We start from the raw sequence: 19,248 nt of genomic DNA, 5'->3' as shown, positions 1-19,248 counted from the left end.
CTGCACAGATAGTGAAACAACATCATCAAAGAGACAAGAGGCATAATCCATAATATGTACATAAATTAGATGCTTCATTTATTTAATTGTTGCAACAGATGAACCGTAAAAAGAAATTGCATTTTCTAAAATAAATATCTACCTAGGGCCCATATGGTTTTCAATAAAAAATAACAACCACATGAGCAATGCCTTAAAAAGGCATTAATAGCTGGGTAGCACCCAAGCTCAATTCAAAACCCAACCAATTCCCACCATTCTTTATGAGTTCATCACACTACCATTAATATACAATTTACAAATTGTACCAGATCTCATCCTGGTGTTGGAAACACTGATATTGGTGTATAATCCCCCCATTTAATTAGGGGGAAGGAGCAAAATAATTAAAGCTGCAACTGTCCTGGACCTCTACGTGATGATATTGAGGGAGTCCTGCTCATGTCTACCACAGGCAAAGGTCGCCAGGATTCATCTGGTCTTCGAACCTCCTGCATGGATGTCAGTTCAAAAATATTTCAAGTAGTGGCAGAAAGAAATAATAAATGTTTATAAGCAGCGGAAAAAAATTATAAAGTGCAAGACAACATTATCCATGGTATATCAGTGAATAATATTACTTTTGTACTTGGCCACGTTTGCCAATTCAAACCTACGAACATTACAGAATTTCCATACAGATCCATTCCAACTTCTTTTGGTTTGCAAATGGCAACCCCCAAGTATCAGACTGACAGAAATCTCGCAAGAAATATCAAGGCCCTTCTAAAGTTTGACCTAAGAATCTCGGAAGATCCCAGACCCCCTCCCTTCATCCTTTTCTCTCATTTTGTTGTAGATACGAGCATAAGACCTGCCTAATCCCAAACCCCTTTCACCTTTCCTTGGCCAGGAGGCATCTCAATAGGACTCATGGCTCATTCCTAGCCTCCCAAGTAAAACAAGCTCTTCCAAGTTATTGCACATGCACCTCAAAGTCCTCAGTTGTACTATTTGAACTCCAACAACACAATCCTAAAGATTCATACGGATTGTGAAACCATTAAAAATAAACAGTACAGTTCACTAGAGAATATTAAAATGAGTAGCCACATAGAAGATCAACGAACCTTTGTTGAAGAAGTAGAACTGTAGCGCAACTGTGCCTGTGATTTTGAATGCATACGATGCTGCTGCTGAATGTACTCAAACTGCTGCAGCCTGGAAGAGAAGTTTATTCCATTATGGACATCCTGTGAATCTTCGTCTATGTCACTATCCTCAGAAACTTGTGATCTACTCGGCATGTAATGATTTTGTGAGTAAAGGTTGCTTGACAATGTTCGCTTCAACTGATCGCCATTGAAGGAGTACGAAGGTACGGTTTTCAATCTCGTCCGTAGAATCTTGAAGGCCTTACTTTGCTGCATTAAAGGGTAAAAAAACCAGATATAATGATGAAAGGAAATTAATACACTAAAAGCATCAACGGTAACTTAAATTTTTATATTAACTTGTATAAGCTTACAATCCATTCAAAATAATTTTCAAAGCCTTGAAAGAATAACCAAACACTTTGAAGCCTGGGTTATGTGTGTGGTAGACTATAACTCAATTCAGCAGCACTTAATTCTAAACAAATTAAGTGCTTATTCAACTAAGTGCGTTTGATAACGCAATTTGAATCTCAATTAAAAAGTAAGTGTCACTTAAAATAGGGTAAAAATTTAAGTGACAGAGACTTCACTTATCACTAAATGCTGAATGCTAAAAAAGATATAAAAAATTCTTTACTTTTAGTTACCACTTAAAATTCAGCTCTTAAAAATTTCAGTACTTTATTTTCAGTTTTATCAAACAGCACCTAAGTTTTCAACAAATTTTTTTTTAAACTCTCTATTGAGGAAAAATATTCCAAAATCCATTTGCATGAAGTTTCACCAAGTAGACATTGGTTTGTCTATTGCGACATCTTTGTTGCGAAGATTTTATTGAAAAGATAACAGAGAGAGAGAGAGCCCATATGCAAGGAGGATATACAGGACAAAAGCCCCAAAATCAAAGAAAAATACTATCCTAGAAATTAAAGAAACTGGTACGCTCCAAATCTTTAAAGAACTCCAACAGTGTGTTTGGATAACCAACAGAGAAAGGAAACAGAATGACAGAGCTATAATATAAGAAGGAAATAACAGTGTTAAGCCTTTGTCAAGTTTGACTAACAAGGGGTGGAGAATAAAGGAAAAAATAGTGGTAACTCATCATTATTTATGAAAAATAGTGGAGACTAAAAAAAGAAAGAAATGTTTTATAACGTAATCAGAAAAAAACAGAACAGGAATCTCTTTTCATAAGATATATGGACCAACGGATGAACACCAACTCCCTCGTTCTTTCCTTCCAAATCTCCACTTATGAAATGATAGTAAAGACACTGACCCCTCATTCCTTTCCTTCTCTTCTCTTTCCTCTCATTTCAAACCAAACACGAGATAGGCAATTCTTCTTTTTCCTTTCCTCTTCTTTCCTTTTGACTCCCTCTATATAGAAGCACTACAAAGGTAAAGCTCAAAGTAATGGATCAATTGGATCCATTTGCAAACAATTTCATCCGAACAACTCAATTTCAATGATTCCTAATACCTCACTGCCTAGTTTTCTTATTAGAAAATAAAAAAAGAAATCTTCAAGCCCTCTTAAACTCACTGGCATATTCAACACTGTTAAGTGTTAACAGCTCCTTATATTGGAAAAAGTTTTAAAACCCCACCAATCACAATTGCTGCATGTAGAAGGGTCAAACAATCAGAACAAAACACTTAGACTGGGAAGGTAATATTCCTATGGTTTAAAACAATCACTTGTACTCCCATAATGGTTATAGTTCAAAAGTATTAGTTTGATTTAACATGTTTCGCATGATGATTGAAAGCAGTAGTGCAAATATTAGCATGAACTGAGGTACTAGATACAGAACAAGGTCAAAAATAAAATGAACTGAATTAGCAAGAAATATTTGAAATTTCATGCTTTAACTAGATGAAAAGCAGTTGTAAGTATCAAAGAAAGGTTCCTCTGTCAACCCAGTAAAGGTGGCTTCTGGGTCAGCAGAAGCGCGCAAACACAAAGATCCAATGAAAGCCAACAAATCAATCACACACAAACACAAGATATTTACATGGTTGACCCAAACTCGGGCTACATCCATGCATGAGAAGAGATTTCACTATGATTCGTAGAGATATTACAACAATAGAGTACCAACACGCGTACATGTCTTTTCACCATGTACCACTCCACGAGCCTATCTCCTCACTAGCAGTATCACCTGCGTTTTTCTTACTCTACCAACCCGCATACTACCTCTACCCATCAACTCTCTCATGAGACTACATCTCTCTCAATCTCATAAGTCTCAACCCAAACCCAAAGCCTATGTATCTATTTATAGAGTTTTAAACCCAATTCTTTGTTGGATAAGGATTACAATTTCTTAGAGGTCAAAACTTGCCATACAAGAAATTACCAAACATAATATAACTCTAAAATAGAAACATAATTAGAGTAGGAATTTGAGACACAAATCCCAACAATCTTCACCTTGGCTCAAATTTCATCCAGCCAATCATCGTTTCCCAGAATTGATCAGGACAATTGCAGCTTCAATCTTGACAATACTGCTGCAAACCTCTGATTATTCCCATTGTATGTTGCTCGATCAGTCAAACTTCAAGGCTCCACCTTGACTACTTAAGCTCCATGCCATGTAACCAAGCCGATGACTCCACCTACAACTGAAGCCCGTTGTAGCACATGTTGAGACTTCTTATGTCTTAAATTCCTACTCTAATTATGTTTCTATTTTAGAGTTGTACTCTGTTTCGTAATTTCTCGTATAGCAAGTCTTGGCCTCTAAGAAATTGTAGGCTTTAAGAAATTCTCGTATAGCAAGTCTTGGCCTCTAAGAATTGGGTTTAGAACTCTATAAATAGATACATAGGCTTTGGGTTTGGATTGAGACTTATGAGAAGAGATTCAACTATGATTCGTAAAGATATTACAACAACAAAGTACCAACACCACGTACATGTCTTTTCACCATGTATTACTCCACGAGCCTATCTCCTCGCTAACAGTGTCACCGGTGCTTTTCCTACCCTACTAATCCGCATGCTACCTCAATCCATCAACTCCCTCATGAGACTACATCTCTGTCAATCTCATAAGTCTCAACCCAAACCCAAAGCCTATGTATCTATTTATAGAGTTCCAAACCCAATTCCTTGTTGGACAAGGATTACAATTTCTTAGAAGCCAAGACTTGCCATACAAGAAATTACCAAACACAATACAACTCTAAAATAAAAACATAATTAGAGTAGGAATTTGAGACACAAATCTCAACAATCTCCACCTTGGCTCAAATTTCATCCGGCCAATTATCGCTTCCCATAGCATTGATCAGGACAATTCTTATACAGCTTCAATCTTAACGATACTCCTACAAAACTCTGATTGTTCCCATTGTATATTGCTCGATCAGTCAAACCTCTAAAGCTCCACTTGACTGCTTGAGCTCCATGCCATGTAACTAAGCCGATTGACTCCACCTACAACTGAAGCCCGCAGCAACACATGTTGAGACTTCTTGTGTTTTCTGGATCTCCTTCACCTTTGGCTCTGATACCAATTTGTTGGGGTAGCGGAAGCACGCGAAGACAAAGATCTAATGAAAGCCAACAAATCAATCACACATAAACACAAGATATTTACATGGTTCACCCAAACTTGGGCTACATCCATGGATAAGAAGAGATTCCACTATGATTCGTAGAGATATTACAACAATAGAGTACCAACACCACGTACATGTCATTTCACCATGTACCACTCCACAAGCCTATCTCCTTACTAATAGTATCACCGATGTTTTTCCTACTCTACCAACCCGCATACTCTACCTATCAACTCACTCATGAGACTACATCTCTCTCAATCTCATAAGTCTCAACCCAAACCCAAAGCCTATGTATCTATTTATAGAGTTCCAAACCCAATTCCTTGTTGAACAAGGATTACAATTTCTTAGAGGCCAAGACTTGCCATACAAGAAATTACCAAACATGATACAACTCTAAAATATAAACATAATTAGAGTAGGAATTTGAGACACAAGTCCTGACAATCTCCACCTTGGCTCAAATTTCATCCAGCCAATCATCGCTTCCCAGCATTGATCAAGACAATTCTTTTGCAGCTTCAATATTGACGACCCTGCAAAACTCTGATTGTTCCCATTGTACGTTGCTCGATCAATCAAACCTTCAAGGCTCCACCTTGACTACTTAAGCTCTATGCCATGTAACCAAGCTGATTGACTCCACCTATAACTGAAACCCGTTGTAGCACATGTTGAGACTTCTTGTGTCTCAAATTTCGACTCTAATTATGTTTCTATTTTAGAGTTGTATTACGTTTCGTAATTTCTTGTATGGCAAGTCTTGGCCTTTAAGAAATTGTAATCCCTGTCTAACAATTAGATTTGGAACTCTATAAATAGATACATAGGCTTTGGGTTTGGGTTAAGACTTATGAGAAGGGATTTCACTATGATTCGTAGAGATATTACAAAAATAGAGTACCAACACCACGTACATGTCTTTTCACCATGTACTACTCCACGAGCATATCTCCTCGCTAACAGTATCACCGATATTTTTCCTACTCCATCAACCCGCATACTACCTATACCCATCAACTCCCTCATGAGACTACATCTCTTTTAATCTTATAAGTCTCAACCCAAACCCAAAGCCTATGTATCAATTTATAGAGTTCCAAGCCCAATTCCTTGTTGGACAAGGATTACAATTTCTTAGAGGCCAAGACTTGCCATACAAGAAATTACCAAACATAATACAACTCTAAAATAGAAACATAATTAGAGTAGGAATTTGAGACACAAATCCCAACAATCTCCATCCTGGCTCAAATTTCAACCGGCCAATCATCGCTTCTCATGGCATTGATCAGAGCTTCAATCTTGACGATACTCCTGCAAAACTCTGATTGTTCCCATTGTACGTTCCTCGATCAGTCAAACCTCCAAGGCTCCACCTTGACTACTCGAGCTCAATGCCATGTAACTAAACCGATTGACTCCACTTACAACTGAAGCCCGCATCTGCTTCACCTTTGGCTCTGATACCAATTTGTTGGGGCAACGGAAGCGCGCGAACACAAAGATCTAATGAAAGCCAACAAATCAATCACACATAAAACACAAGATATTTACATGGTTCACCCAAACTCGGGCTACATCCATGGATGAGAAGAGATTCCATTGTGATTCGTAAAGATATTACAACAATAGAAAACCAACACCACATACATGTCTTTTCACCATGTACCACTCCACAAGCCTATCTCTTCGCTAATAGTGTCACCGGTGTTTTTCCTACTCTACCAACTCGCATACTACCTCTACCCATCAACTCCCTCATGAGACTACATCTCTCTCAATCTCATAAGTCTCAACCCAAACCCAAAGCCTATATATCTATTTATAGAATTCCAAACCCAATTCCTTATTGGACAAGGATTACAATTTCTTAGAGGCCAAGACTTACCATACAAGAAATTACCCAATAGAATACAACTCTAAAATATAAACATAATTAGAGTAGCAATTTGAGACACAAATCCCAACAGTGGCTATTAATCACTGTTAATTAATTGATTAAACAAGTAATTACTGGCTGACCATAACCTTTTCTTTTCAGTAAGTAGCCGACCATAACCTTACTAATTTGGAAACATGAGTCTAATACGGATACTTATACTCGGCTAACCACATTGCTAATTCAACCCAACAATGAATAACCACCAGAAATCAACCCCTCAACAGGTCACAAACTTGTTTAGAGTTCGAAATCCATAAGTTGCATCTAATTTATCAAAAAAAAATAGAAATCCATAAGTTGCATCTGACAAGTATGAGGGTATCCCATTACTGAGAGATTACAGGTCTTATTTTTAAAATGATGTTTTAAACCAGGAGACATTTTTCTCCCTAGCTTGATTGTAACATAAAAGTATCTATTAACCAGACCGAAATACAAAATGAACCCAGATATACCTGCGGAAGCAACATCTGAAGACCATACAAGGCTTTTAACAACCATATATATCTCCCAGGTTCAAGAAGCTGCAAGAAACACAAAATGGCTGAATTACTCAATACAAATCCAGATTGAGAAGAAATATAAAATTCAATGCAGACCGGAATAATTATCAATCAGTCAATCAGATAGTATGAACATATTGGCATAGCCACCAACCACCCTTTTGCCCACCATATACACACAACCGTGAAAACAAAATGATCATAGCCTGGACAAGTGTTTAATCTTTGCAGGATAAAGTCATGTTTGGTACATCCAAAATCCCCATTTACGAACAAACAGAAAGTGAATCTGAAGTGTAGACAGACAGCTTCTCAAAATGGTTTGAAGCCATGAAAAAATTCAACTGAAAAATTGGAACATTTTTGGAAAAATTATGTTTTCCTCGAGGCTAAGTATCAGCTAACTCTCCAGACTCCCGGAAAAAAAATCAGTTGTTGCAATAACAGAGGACCACTGCCACAAATGGTCTGCACTCTAATGGGAAGTCTTTTCTCTGGATCCATATAGCCTATAGACAAGCAAAGTTTCCATGCCAAGACAAAAGAAGTTATCATTGCTTCAATACTTTGTTGCGGCATCCATAATTGAATAACTCCTTTATTCTGTAATCCAAGGCATGTTGAAAATTGCAATTGGTAATTGAAAATAACGCAAAAACAAAAGATATATAAACTATAAAGGCAAAGAAAGTACTTGGTAGTTGTTTGGATACTTGCATGTACTTTTTGTTTCCATTTGTGCCCTTCTTTCAGGTGGTTGGATGTGGTGTCTCACTTGGTACAGTTATTATTACTAATCATGCTTCTGTTTTTTAACACAAATCAAATGAACCCATAGACCAGGAGGATGTAATCAAAAACCATTATAACAGCCATTATGAAACACTAATGGTCAAATTTTATTTTCACTTACACTCCTGAGATTCGTAGTGAGAAATGATAGGAAAGGAAGCCAAGTTAGGTCTTAGGACTTGGGACTCGGGGAGATTTCAAAACTATTGGAGGAAAAAAATAAAAGAGGAGAGCGTGGAGGAAATGTAGGACTTTGTTTCTAAAATGAAAGCAGGGGGGGAACATGCAATGCAGGTGTTCCTTACCCTATTTTTTCGTTTTTCTTTTCTTTTTACACATCATAGCTATTCTCCACTATTTTATGGTTACCGTCCAGATACTCTTTCCTTGTGCCAACAGTCATCTTGTTAGATCAAAACTGCTTGTGAGATAAAGTAGGTTGCTCACTTGATAGGATAAAATATATTAAGACTACCATGCCCAAAAGAAATTAACAATCAATCTCCAATCAACCTCAACCACGGTGTATTTTATTTTAATTCTTGTGAACCCTACATAAGCTTCCCAGAGAGAAAACAGTTTTATCAGAGTAATTCTTATAGAGATATAGTATAACAGGCTGAGCTCCACTTCACACCTATAGTGTCTCTAGCAGATGGAAGTTGCAACTCTGATAATGCACCATGGAATTCTCTAACCACTTGTATATCATCACTTTTTATTTAAAAATTGCAGCTTGGTTAGTGACTCCTATATGCATTTCTTTTACGTCAGATCGAACAAAGTTTGCAAGTTCCAATATGCAAAAAAAAAAGACCAAGGCTTCAGTAAGACAACAGATGAAAGTACCTTGGGCAAGTTACATGTAGAATTTGTCAGGGGCAAGTTATGAACCAGGGTCATCATATCCATTTTAAGGACCAACCCCCACTTCTCATAGCATTCAAGAACATAGAACTAACATATCCAATAACCCAAAATAGTTCAAATAGGGAAATGTCACGCATAATAAAAGCATAAACATTTGAGTATTGAGCAAACATAACTTCTGACAGGTTCAGAACGTGAAAACAGCAGACAAGGAAATATTGGCATCTCCATCAAGTAGGCATAACTTTTTGGAAGCTGTAGCAATTATTCATCAACATATAAATAAATAAATAAATAAAGATACAATGTATAACTCTTCCCATAGACAACTAATCTTAAAAACAATAGAAGATGAAAACATAAAGCATATAAAATTGAAGCTCGACTGCGTAGAACAAACAGGCAAGTTAAAGCACCTGCAACCTAAGATAAGCGAAAATCGGAGTCTCCAGGAGATGGACCAATTTGTCCAGCTGGACTAAGAATTTGACATTGATATCTTCCTCGACCAAAGATTGAATGACGGAACTTGCATGTTGGTAAGTCTGTCACGCAATACCACAATAAAACAACTTATAAGGATTGGGAAAATGAACACGAAGTACTATAAAACTCACTCACTCAGAAACTAGAGAGAGGTGTGTGTATGTGTTGGGGGGGTGGGGTGGGGAATTGGCCTGAGTCTTGCCTGAGCTAATAAGCAAAGACTTATTATTGCCATTGGTGAATGGCACCATGAAGCATACAAAGAAAGAAACAGGTCTTCCCCAGCAGCATTAACCAATGATTGTTTCAGAAGACCTCGAAGCTCAGACAACTCAGAAGAAGTAAGCAAAATCAAATTCAAAGCCTGAAACAGAAACAGAAACAGAAACGAGAAACATGCAAAAATGAGTTAAAACTGTAAAAGTGCAATGGCTTATGGATAAAAATGAATACAGAAATTGTTTTTCCTATAATGTCCCAATAAGTTTATACCAGAACCATAATCGATGCAAAATCCAGGTCAGCTTCTGCCTCAAGTATTGTGGAGAGTTCTCGGTATACTCTTTCAGCATCTAAAAGCACACAAAGTCGGCGGATTATCAGAGCCCCACGCCTGAAAAAAGAAAAATAAGATACATTTTAAATAAAGATGATCGATCACAGAAACAGAACAATCCAAATATACCAATTAAACATCCAGAATAAGAAAAATAAAATGAATGCTTAAAAAAAGTAGAAGGGGGGACTCACTTCTCCAGGAGAGAGTTATCAACCCGGAAGTTATGCACTAAGAAAACAAGAAGCTGGTGAAAGTGCTGAGGGTCTTTTGCTATGCATGCATGCACCTCAAGCACCAGGAGCACTACCTGGAAAAAGAAAATCCACCACCATAAATTACATTGTTAAATAAAATACAGCTTTGTATGAATTAATTATCCTCTGTATGGTATGAAAGCAAGGTAATGCAAAACATTAATCAATTTATAAAAATCTAAACAAACTGATAATAATTAATAAACCTTCACCTTATTTTCACATGATTCATTGACAAAAAGGCCATCAGTATTTATGCAGATTCGTAACAAGCAAATAAAACTGGAATTGATGTTGTATGTCGACATCTTAACTAGAGTTGCTTATGGACTTAGAACTCTAGTGGCTACTACGATAATCCATAAGCCATAAAAGAAAATAAATAAACAGCCAGCGGCAGCGGTGAAACAAAAAGAAAAGAAGAAGAAGATGAAGATGAAGAACAATAAGGCTACCAAATAATTTACTGCCAAATAAATATTAAAAAAAATAATAAATAAAAAGGAACAACAAAACAACTGAAATGTTTATAATGAGCAAGATGGAAATAAACCAATAAAAATGCAACTTGACAGAACAATCAGAAGTGATAAAGGATTATGAGGAAGAGAAGATTACCTCATCGGAGGAATCTGATAGTGTCTTCAGAAGAGTGTCAAAAATATCGTTCAACAATGACAAGACCTGTTTCAAGTATAAATGTGAATTCTGAGACCTTGCCTCGTTAAAATATGTGATGAGCAACAAATATGGATTCACAAGAAACATAAAACAAAGACCAGCAATTGAAACACCCACATTTGCCAGGAACTACATATTTGAACATACTAAAATTAACCAATCTAGAGCATAATGACTTGGGGAAAAATAAATGATATCAATTTTCATACTGATCATATTTCAGTATCCAATGAACTTCCAATTCCATATATGAAATACCATATCAATATATCAACCACAACCACTTTCTTTCAAATCTTTCTAGGTTGATTTGTGTATGAAGTACATTCTATAGGTTTTATACAAGCTCCCGCCTGGAGTGTAGCTCATGATCTATGAAGCATAGGCAAACACAATGCAATGTAAATTTGTCAACACAGCCCATGCCAAAATATTATGATGTAGGATCATTAAAAAACAAAATTTTGTTCATCATGGACAACTGACCCTACCTATTAATGTGTCTCAACTCCCAACACATGGCAACTCTCATGGCACATCTTCAACTTGCCATGTCACCAACATGGCAACTTGAATAGCACCCTCCTCGCCACATGGCACCACCATGAAGATCCGCATGCCACATACAATACCACTACACAACTGACAACACCTTGAAGAGGATGATTTTCCATTCTTTTCCTCACACTTTACATCTCCACAAATGCGTGATCCTTCGGGATCACAACACATGTTTAACTTCAGTAGTGTTCTACATATATGAGGATCTCTCAATCCAGGCAGTAACTTGCCCTCAACACTTGACAAATTTGCCAAAACAAGGTTTCTCCATACAAAGCTCACCACCAACAAGATATATCTCCTAAACTGTGCAATCTCAAGTTTGAACTACTAGTCTCTAGGATTAGTTTACGTCATGCAATCTCCAGCTGCATGGTGTCATATTTCCGCCTTATATGATCTACACATGCAGTCCCTGATGCACAGTGTAATATTGCCACGCAGCATGATCCAACTATGCAATTGGCTCTCCAAAATGAGATCTCTATTAACGCGAATGCATCCTGACGCATCTTATGCTTACTTAAGTTGGAAGCAAGATCCCTGAAAACTCCTCAAACTCATATGCAACTACAGTGTAATCTCTGGACCAGTTATGGTCCACTTGGGATCTAGAGGTTTGTGGCTTGGTGGCTGAATCTGAAAGGTTTTTTGAGGTGTTTTTACTTCACCATTTAGACCTTGAGTTGTCTTAAAACAGAGATGCCATTTGACTTCCAGGACACAACAAGTTCACCTCATGTCCCGTTCCATACGCCCTACTACACTAGTGGATATTCTCGCCTATGTCATGGCAGTATCTCCATTGACCAGTAATTTGGCGGGTCAATGCCTTTTTCCAGTACTTGTGCCGTCTTTTGCAGTACTTGGGGGTAAATGCTGGGGTTCCTCGGATCCTTCCATATCAAAATTTCTAGCTTTGCAATAGATTTCAATTTAATGTTTTTCCTTCTTCCCTTATATAATTATGTTCCCTCTAAATATGCAAACCCCCCCCCAAAAAAAAATAGTGCATGCACAGACCCAAGATAGGCTGAAAATGACAGGAGGGGTAGGAAAACCAAATATACACAAATATATATATATCATGCCCATAATAACAGCCTCCCCCCAATCTGCAATACATATATAATAAACATAACGGTTGACTAATTATAAGAAAAATGAAAGTAGAAATCATATTTAGATTCCTCAATTGCGAAATATGTCAGAAAAGTGTGCATATAATCAGAAAGATAAATATTCTATTATTCGCTGATTACCGCAGAACGATGTCTGTTTAAAAGAGCTAAAATCCAGTGCAATGCTTCGATTCGAGTGGGCTCCCATTCACTAGCCAACTGCCTAATTGACAAGAAAAACCAGCAATTAATTTCAGCGCAGATATTGTAAAACAATTTGTAAAATAAAGTAAAGAAAGAACTGTTTTATGCATCCTTTTCTGTGACTCCTTAAGTGGCAAAAAAGTTATCAATTCATAAGATTGCAAAATGTCAGAAACAATGAAGCCTATCTTTTTTCCCAGGTTACAAGAACTACACCTCCTTGCAATAGAGAGGATTGCTCCTACATCAAATCCTTCACCTGGATCAGCCTTGATTGCACGAAGTTCTTCATTTGCTTCACGAGCAACCTGATAGTTATTAACAAAAAATAAAATATGCATATATAAACTAAAAGGCATTATTACTGCAATTCTGAGATGGTCTGTGACGATGACCAAGAAGAAATAGCAACTCAACTTACAACTCTTATTTTCTCTTCTTTATCAGATATGCAGGGTAAAATGGCTCCCAGGATATCAGCATAATAAGGAACAAGCTGATCCCCACCAAGTTTTACAAATTCATTTATCTGCAAAACAGTAGACATAATGCACTGAAACTAACCCCAGTAGAAAGCTATTCTAAATAAATAACATAACATAAACTGTCCATGTAAAACTATTGGCCAGAAGGGAACCAATAATTCAAAAGGTAAAGACAAGCAAGAAACTATCACCAATAACAATTTGGAAGAGAAAACTTCATGTGCTCGTGATTTCACACATCAATGACCTTACCCAAGTGATAGCAGTCAACCGAGTAAATTCATCCGGAGAAGCTGCCCTCTGTACCAGTATTTCTGCCATTCGACCATAATCTACAGACTTCAATAGTAGCACTGGTAGAGTCAGAAAATTACAAATGAACAATAAAATTTGTTTTGTTGTTAAGATACTTCAGATCCATGTTAAAGAATAATGATATTTTGTGTTCAAAATTCAAAGTCCAAGCCATAAGCTTAGACATATAAGTCACATATCCATCATCAAATTCCTTGAAAGATAGCAAAAAAATGTTATTCCTAACAAACGAGAGTCCAGGCAGCATATTGCTATGGATACAAGAAATTTTGCACATTCCATATCAGCAGAAGTCTTACTGGGGAGTTCTTGATCTCTTGAAGAAACTCTGAAAGCGCTGAATCAGCTTGTTGCCGAATTTCATGGCTAGAATCACTTAACATATTAAACAAACCTGAAATTAGATCACATTATGTCAGTTCATATGTAGTTTCCACAAAAGAAATTCAACCACATAATAGAGTATGAACTTTTTTCAAATTACGTATAGTTACCATCAAGGAAATCAGGAAGAAAACCCAGCATATCAATTTCTGGAACACTGTCTAATACAGTGATCCATCCTACCAAAAACTGGCGGACATATGGATTAAGAACATTCATACGCTCTCTCAGCAATGGTATAAATTCTTCAATGCTGAGAAAAAAACCATGAAAAATATTATACAAGAAAAAAAAAAAAAAAGAACACTTTTGATTATCTTTTTTAATTCTGATACCATAACAGAGATCTGGAACAAGAATGAAATAATGGAGCACCTGAACTGATCACAGTCTGTAACAATGTCCTGTTTCCAATAATTAAACCATTATATTAATTTTTATATTATTAGAATATAATAGGAACAAGAGCATAGAGGGAGGAAAAGTATTTTCACCTTTACAAGTCTATCTAAAAGATGAGCAGCACTTTGTACATTGGCATCAGAATCTGCTGAAAGCTTACACAAGGCGTCAAATATCTGATTGAAAAACACAATAAAGTCTCCTCTCACAACCTACAAAGGGAAAAAAATAGAGAGAGTTTTTATTATAATATATATGAAAATGAGTCATATAATATAAGTCCCCAATCCATTCTCACCTTTGCAATGTTATATAGAGCTTCACAAGCATAGTAACGAACTCTGCTATCTTGGTCAGAGAAAGAATGAATCACAGGCGGAACAATTCGCTGGCAGATTGCATCACATAGGGGAAATGTTTTCAATAAATATGCAACACAATTAAAAAAAGGAAAATTTTCAGCAAAAAATAAACTGTATAAATATATTCAGAAACGAAAAAAGAAAAAGAACATCATATATAAGAACCTGGAACATGCATTGGCACTCCAGTCAAGGGAATGGTTTAACAACTTTAAATACCATAAAAGATGGTAGCTCTTTATCAGTGCAGAAGGGACCAAAGAGTTAGTACGAACAATTTAACAGCTCTGAAATACTAAAATAGTTACGTAGACCATATCTCAACTATAATGAGAATATATGGCAACATCGTGGCAAGCTGAGTTGATCACCCAACCCAGGAGGAAAAAAGAAATTGTACAAAGCCACATTTTTTACTTTTTTTATATCATTTAAACTCTTATTTCCCTCTCGATGTGCTTGTCTGTATATATATCACACATATTTTTTATAAGTAAAAGGATATCATTAAAGATTGAAGAGGCATAACAATTTACACACGGCATATACTGAAAATATATATATCCCTATAAAGAAACCGAAAATCGAAATTTTCTGCAAAATCCAAAAGTCTCAAGTCTCATAGGAAAGATTTACTTTCCCTCTCTATAGTACTCTCTATAATATCCCTCCTCCTTCAATTCTCTTTCTTCCTTGTTTCCAAATAAATAACTATTCCTTATTTTGAAGAATCTTATAAGAAACCATCAAATTGATATCAAAGTCTTTCTTAGGGATTCATGAGATTATCAGCCAAGAGGGAGGGGGTGGGGATTCATGAGCTTGTCAGCCATGGGAGAAAATTAGGAGTTACTCTTTTTTAGCACGAAATTTGCAGGAAGAGAAACAGTTTGTTATCTAGAATTCTACACCATTATTGCATTTTATTCTCCCTGAGAACAAATTAACATTGATGACACCACATTAAAAATTCAAGGAAGATCACCTCAAGTTTGAAGACACAAGGAAACTACCACTGTAGTTGGAAAGTCTGGTCAAAGCAAGAGGTAAGTTTATCTTGGTATTACAGACATTTGATCAAAAGACTAGCTATGCAAACCCTGGGATTCATGATAAGGAAACATGGATCTTAGACTTAATTCAGTAGTCTTACTAATATTAGGAGTTATAATTCATTGACTGAAGCTTTTTATTTATGTTTTTAATATAGTCGTATTTGTTATTGCTGTATCCTTTTTCTTTTATTTTGGAAAGCTTGAAGAATTCTAGGAAGGAATTTGATTCCTAATTTGTTACTCAAATCAATAGGAAAAGTTTCAAGAGGTCTCTAGTCGTTTTATGGAGCCTCATGGGTGTCAAACGAAATTAGGCCCCACTAATGAATTAAGACTGAAAGAAAAATAAAACTCTCTCTCTCTCTCTCTCTCTCTCTCATTCCTGTATCTGTGTCTTCCATCCTTTCTTTTCTTCTCTTATAGTTTTTTCCTTATATCTTTAACAGTCCACTTTATACTCCATCTTCAATTCTGACACTATCTTCCTTATTTGCAAACAGAGGAGTCATCTATTTTCTTATTTTGAAGAACCCTACACAAAATTACATAACTACATCAGCAAATTCGAAATGATATATAACAAACGTCAAAAGTTTTTTTTTTTTCTACACTTGTTGAAATAGATTATCATGATTACACTTGTAGAAGCAACTACTACATGACAATATACACCAATGTTCATAATTATGATGTCAGTGCATCATTCATGAAGAGCTAGCTCTTGAGATGTAGGGTCCATGTAAATCTTTGTATTGGATTTTAGTACAGAAGTCTGATCATGTTGCACAAACAAAAGGTTCCACTTAGCTTATGTTATTCAAACAATGCACCAAAATTCTCACACGTCCCCACTGACCCATCACCAAAGCTGAAGATTTTACTACTAAGAAATGTAAAGTGTCTAAAGCAACTGCTAAAAATTAAAACTTGACGACTTCATAAACCTAACAAGTAGTTCCATATTTTGCATTCAATTCCCTACCTCGAGATGCTGTGCTGCTTCAGCACTCAAACCAACAGTTGCCGCAGCCAATCCTATCAATCCGCCCTAAACAAAAGTGTAACAAGACCAACCAAAATTCAAGACATCAACATAAAGATTATAGAAGATCCAACTCAAAAGGTCCCACCTTTTCATAATCATCATCAATAACATCAACAATAATGAAACTATCAAAACAGTAAGGCATCTCAACTCACCTTCCGGTGATTCGACTGCGGCGAGTACGTGAACTCATTAGTTAACAAATTGACCACAGCGATAATCTTATCGTGATCTCCGGCCGCCGATAGCTGCTTCACGATTCCTTCAATCTGTAATGCACTTGTCCAATATCAAGATCCATAATTCATTCAAACATGTACATATACACACATATAACACTCAAGACACAGCTGAAAATTCAATCTAAAACTTAGAAGTTAGTAGAGAGGGAAATTTATAGTGAGAGAAATAAACACCTCAAGGGCTGCATTCTTCCGCTTCTCGTAAAGCTTGTCGGAGAGGTTTCGAAGAACGAAAGCAGGAATCACGGAGAGAGCGTCGGCCATAGCAAACCCTAAATTTCTCTGAATCGATAAAATATCAAAAGGGGTCGCTTTCTGGTCTTTTCTAGCTCAAACCGGAACATCTGTAATGGATATATACATGTTCATAAATTTATCGATAAATACAAGTTTTCACATTTGTCCTAAGAAACAATGGATCTAGTTGAACTTGTAAGCTTGAATATCTGATGAATTGACGAAAAAATAAAATTTTCTCGGTAGAAATTTTGTGGGTGTTAGGTTGGGTTTTGTGATCAGACTTGTTTGCGGAGTGTCGCCGTCGCGGGGTTTAACGGTTAGATTGCATTCACCACCGTGTGCTCAACCATTCGAGTTGATTAAAAGAACTTGGCACCGAGGGGGTTGAGTATTGAAATGACTCAAATAACCCAAACATTTTTCAATTTGTTTACTTTATAGATTCTTTTCTTCTGTTTAGTTGGTTATTGGTAAGACGCTTTCTTTTCTTTTCTTTTATTTTTTGTTTTTCCTTTTTCCTTGGTGAGATATTGTCAAACTACTTATAAACTATAATCTATATCATTTAAAAGTACTTCTTTATTATTATTAAAACACATTACATTTTTCTTTTCTTTTCTTTTGCTTTTCCTTTTTCCTTGAAGATGAGATATTGTCAAACTACTTATAAACTATAATCTATATCATTTAGAAGTACTTTATTATTATTAAAACACATTACATTTTAAAAAAAAATAAAAGCCAAATTTAGATGTGGCACTTATTTATTTAAAGTGCAATTACTTCTTTTTTTTCATAATATAAATAGATTCATAGTATTGAATTGGAGAGACTAATATTATCTTATTTTTAAAAAGTGAAGTACATTTAATTTTTAAAAGAAAAAGGAGTGAACCCTCCCTCTTATTTTCTCCACACAAACTATTCCAAAGAAAATAAGAATATATATATATATATATTGGCCTTATAATATATAAACACTTTTTATCCTCCAAGTTGATTTAATAAGAAAAAACACTTTTATGAATATAACATAGTTATTGTAAGTCTGAAAACACTTTTATATTTTTAGAGAACTCAAAATTAAAAAGTTGTATAAAGACTTTCTATTTGGTTCAATTTTCTGAAAATTCAGTTATAAAAATGTTAAGAACCATCTTTTATAATTATTTGAAAATAATTTTTTATTTTCTAAATTCTTAAAAATTATTTTCAAAATTACAAATCAAAAGACCTAATTTTTTCTAGACCAATAACTATATTACTTTTGAAAATTTTGAATCCTCCACTTTTAACATAAATAAATAAAAGGTACACCCACAACTCACAAACCTTGATGGTTATTATTTCAATAAAACCTTTTGTTTAATTATTTTTTGTCTTGACCACTTTTATTAAACTTATAATTGTTTTTTTTTTTTTTTTTTTAATGGGTTCGTATTAAATAGTCTTTTAATCAGGCTCAAACAAGATTAATGTCTAATTAAATTGTTTAATAGGTAGCCTTTTTATATAATGTCTAATCTAAAATGTTTGGTTGAAAAGACATGTCCCAACCTTATCTTCCTTTTTCTCTCTCTGTTTTTTCGGAGAAAAAGTTGTATTGTGTGCCATTTACGGTTTCTTTTGCTCAAGAAAACTATATTTACAAATTTTATAAACTATATTTAACATCAACTATCTAGATTTAGGTGATTAAGATCTTTAAATTCTCAACTACAGGACACAAATTTCAATTTTGTGACTGCGACCCTGTTCTTATGATAGTGATATTAAATCCGGAAAATCTTTTGTTCGTACTCTCTTTTTCTTTATTTTTTTCTTGAAATGGTCACATTCTTGTTGAAGGATAAGCATTCGCAAACACAATATTTATTAATTGTGTATACATACATACATATATATATATATATATATATATATATATATATATACTTCCCAGTAAACATTGAGGAATCTACCAAAAGTCAAGGCTTTATTTTGTCTCTATAGTTGAAGCCACTGTCATATTGACACGTGGTGTTG

General features: G+C 35.4%; 1 protein-coding gene across 2 annotated transcripts; it reads right to left on the bottom strand.

The window, feature by feature from the left end:
- Positions 1–43: 43 nt before the first annotated feature.
- LOC132302476 (protein VAC14 homolog) lies at positions 44–17,637 on the bottom strand. 2 transcript variants are annotated; one of them, XM_059799358.1, is made up of 20 exons: positions 17,158–17,637; positions 16,897–17,010; positions 16,679–16,744; positions 14,578–14,667; positions 14,372–14,491; positions 14,253–14,281; positions 13,988–14,130; positions 13,793–13,887; positions 13,431–13,517; positions 13,115–13,222; positions 12,910–13,001; positions 12,631–12,712; positions 10,745–10,810; positions 10,064–10,179; positions 9,806–9,926; positions 9,516–9,677; positions 9,244–9,372; positions 7,118–7,186; positions 1,110–1,403; positions 44–491 (listed from the first exon to the last, which is right to left on the bottom strand). In XM_059799358.1, exons 1-20 carry the CDS (start codon positions 17,245–17,247, stop codon positions 387–389), a joined length of 2,178 nt encoding a protein of 725 aa, XP_059655341.1. In that variant the 5' UTR covers positions 17,248–17,637; the 3' UTR covers positions 44–386. The 2 variants fall into 2 exon arrangements, with proteins under 2 accessions (XP_059655341.1, XP_059655342.1); XM_059799359.1 differs by lacking the exons at positions 16,897–17,010; positions 17,158–17,637 and adding an exon at positions 14,807–16,228.
- Positions 17,638–19,248: the final 1,611 nt, after the last annotated feature.

This window comes from Cornus florida, unplaced genomic scaffold (genome assembly GCF_030987335.1).
Source record: "Cornus florida cultivar Cherokee Brave unplaced genomic scaffold, ASM3098733v1 CherokeeBrave_3.0.0_Hap2_Chr04, whole genome shotgun sequence".
Taxonomy (NCBI): domain Eukaryota; kingdom Viridiplantae; phylum Streptophyta; class Magnoliopsida; order Cornales; family Cornaceae; genus Cornus; species Cornus florida.
This window is presented reverse-complemented; position numbering and strand designations above follow the sequence as displayed.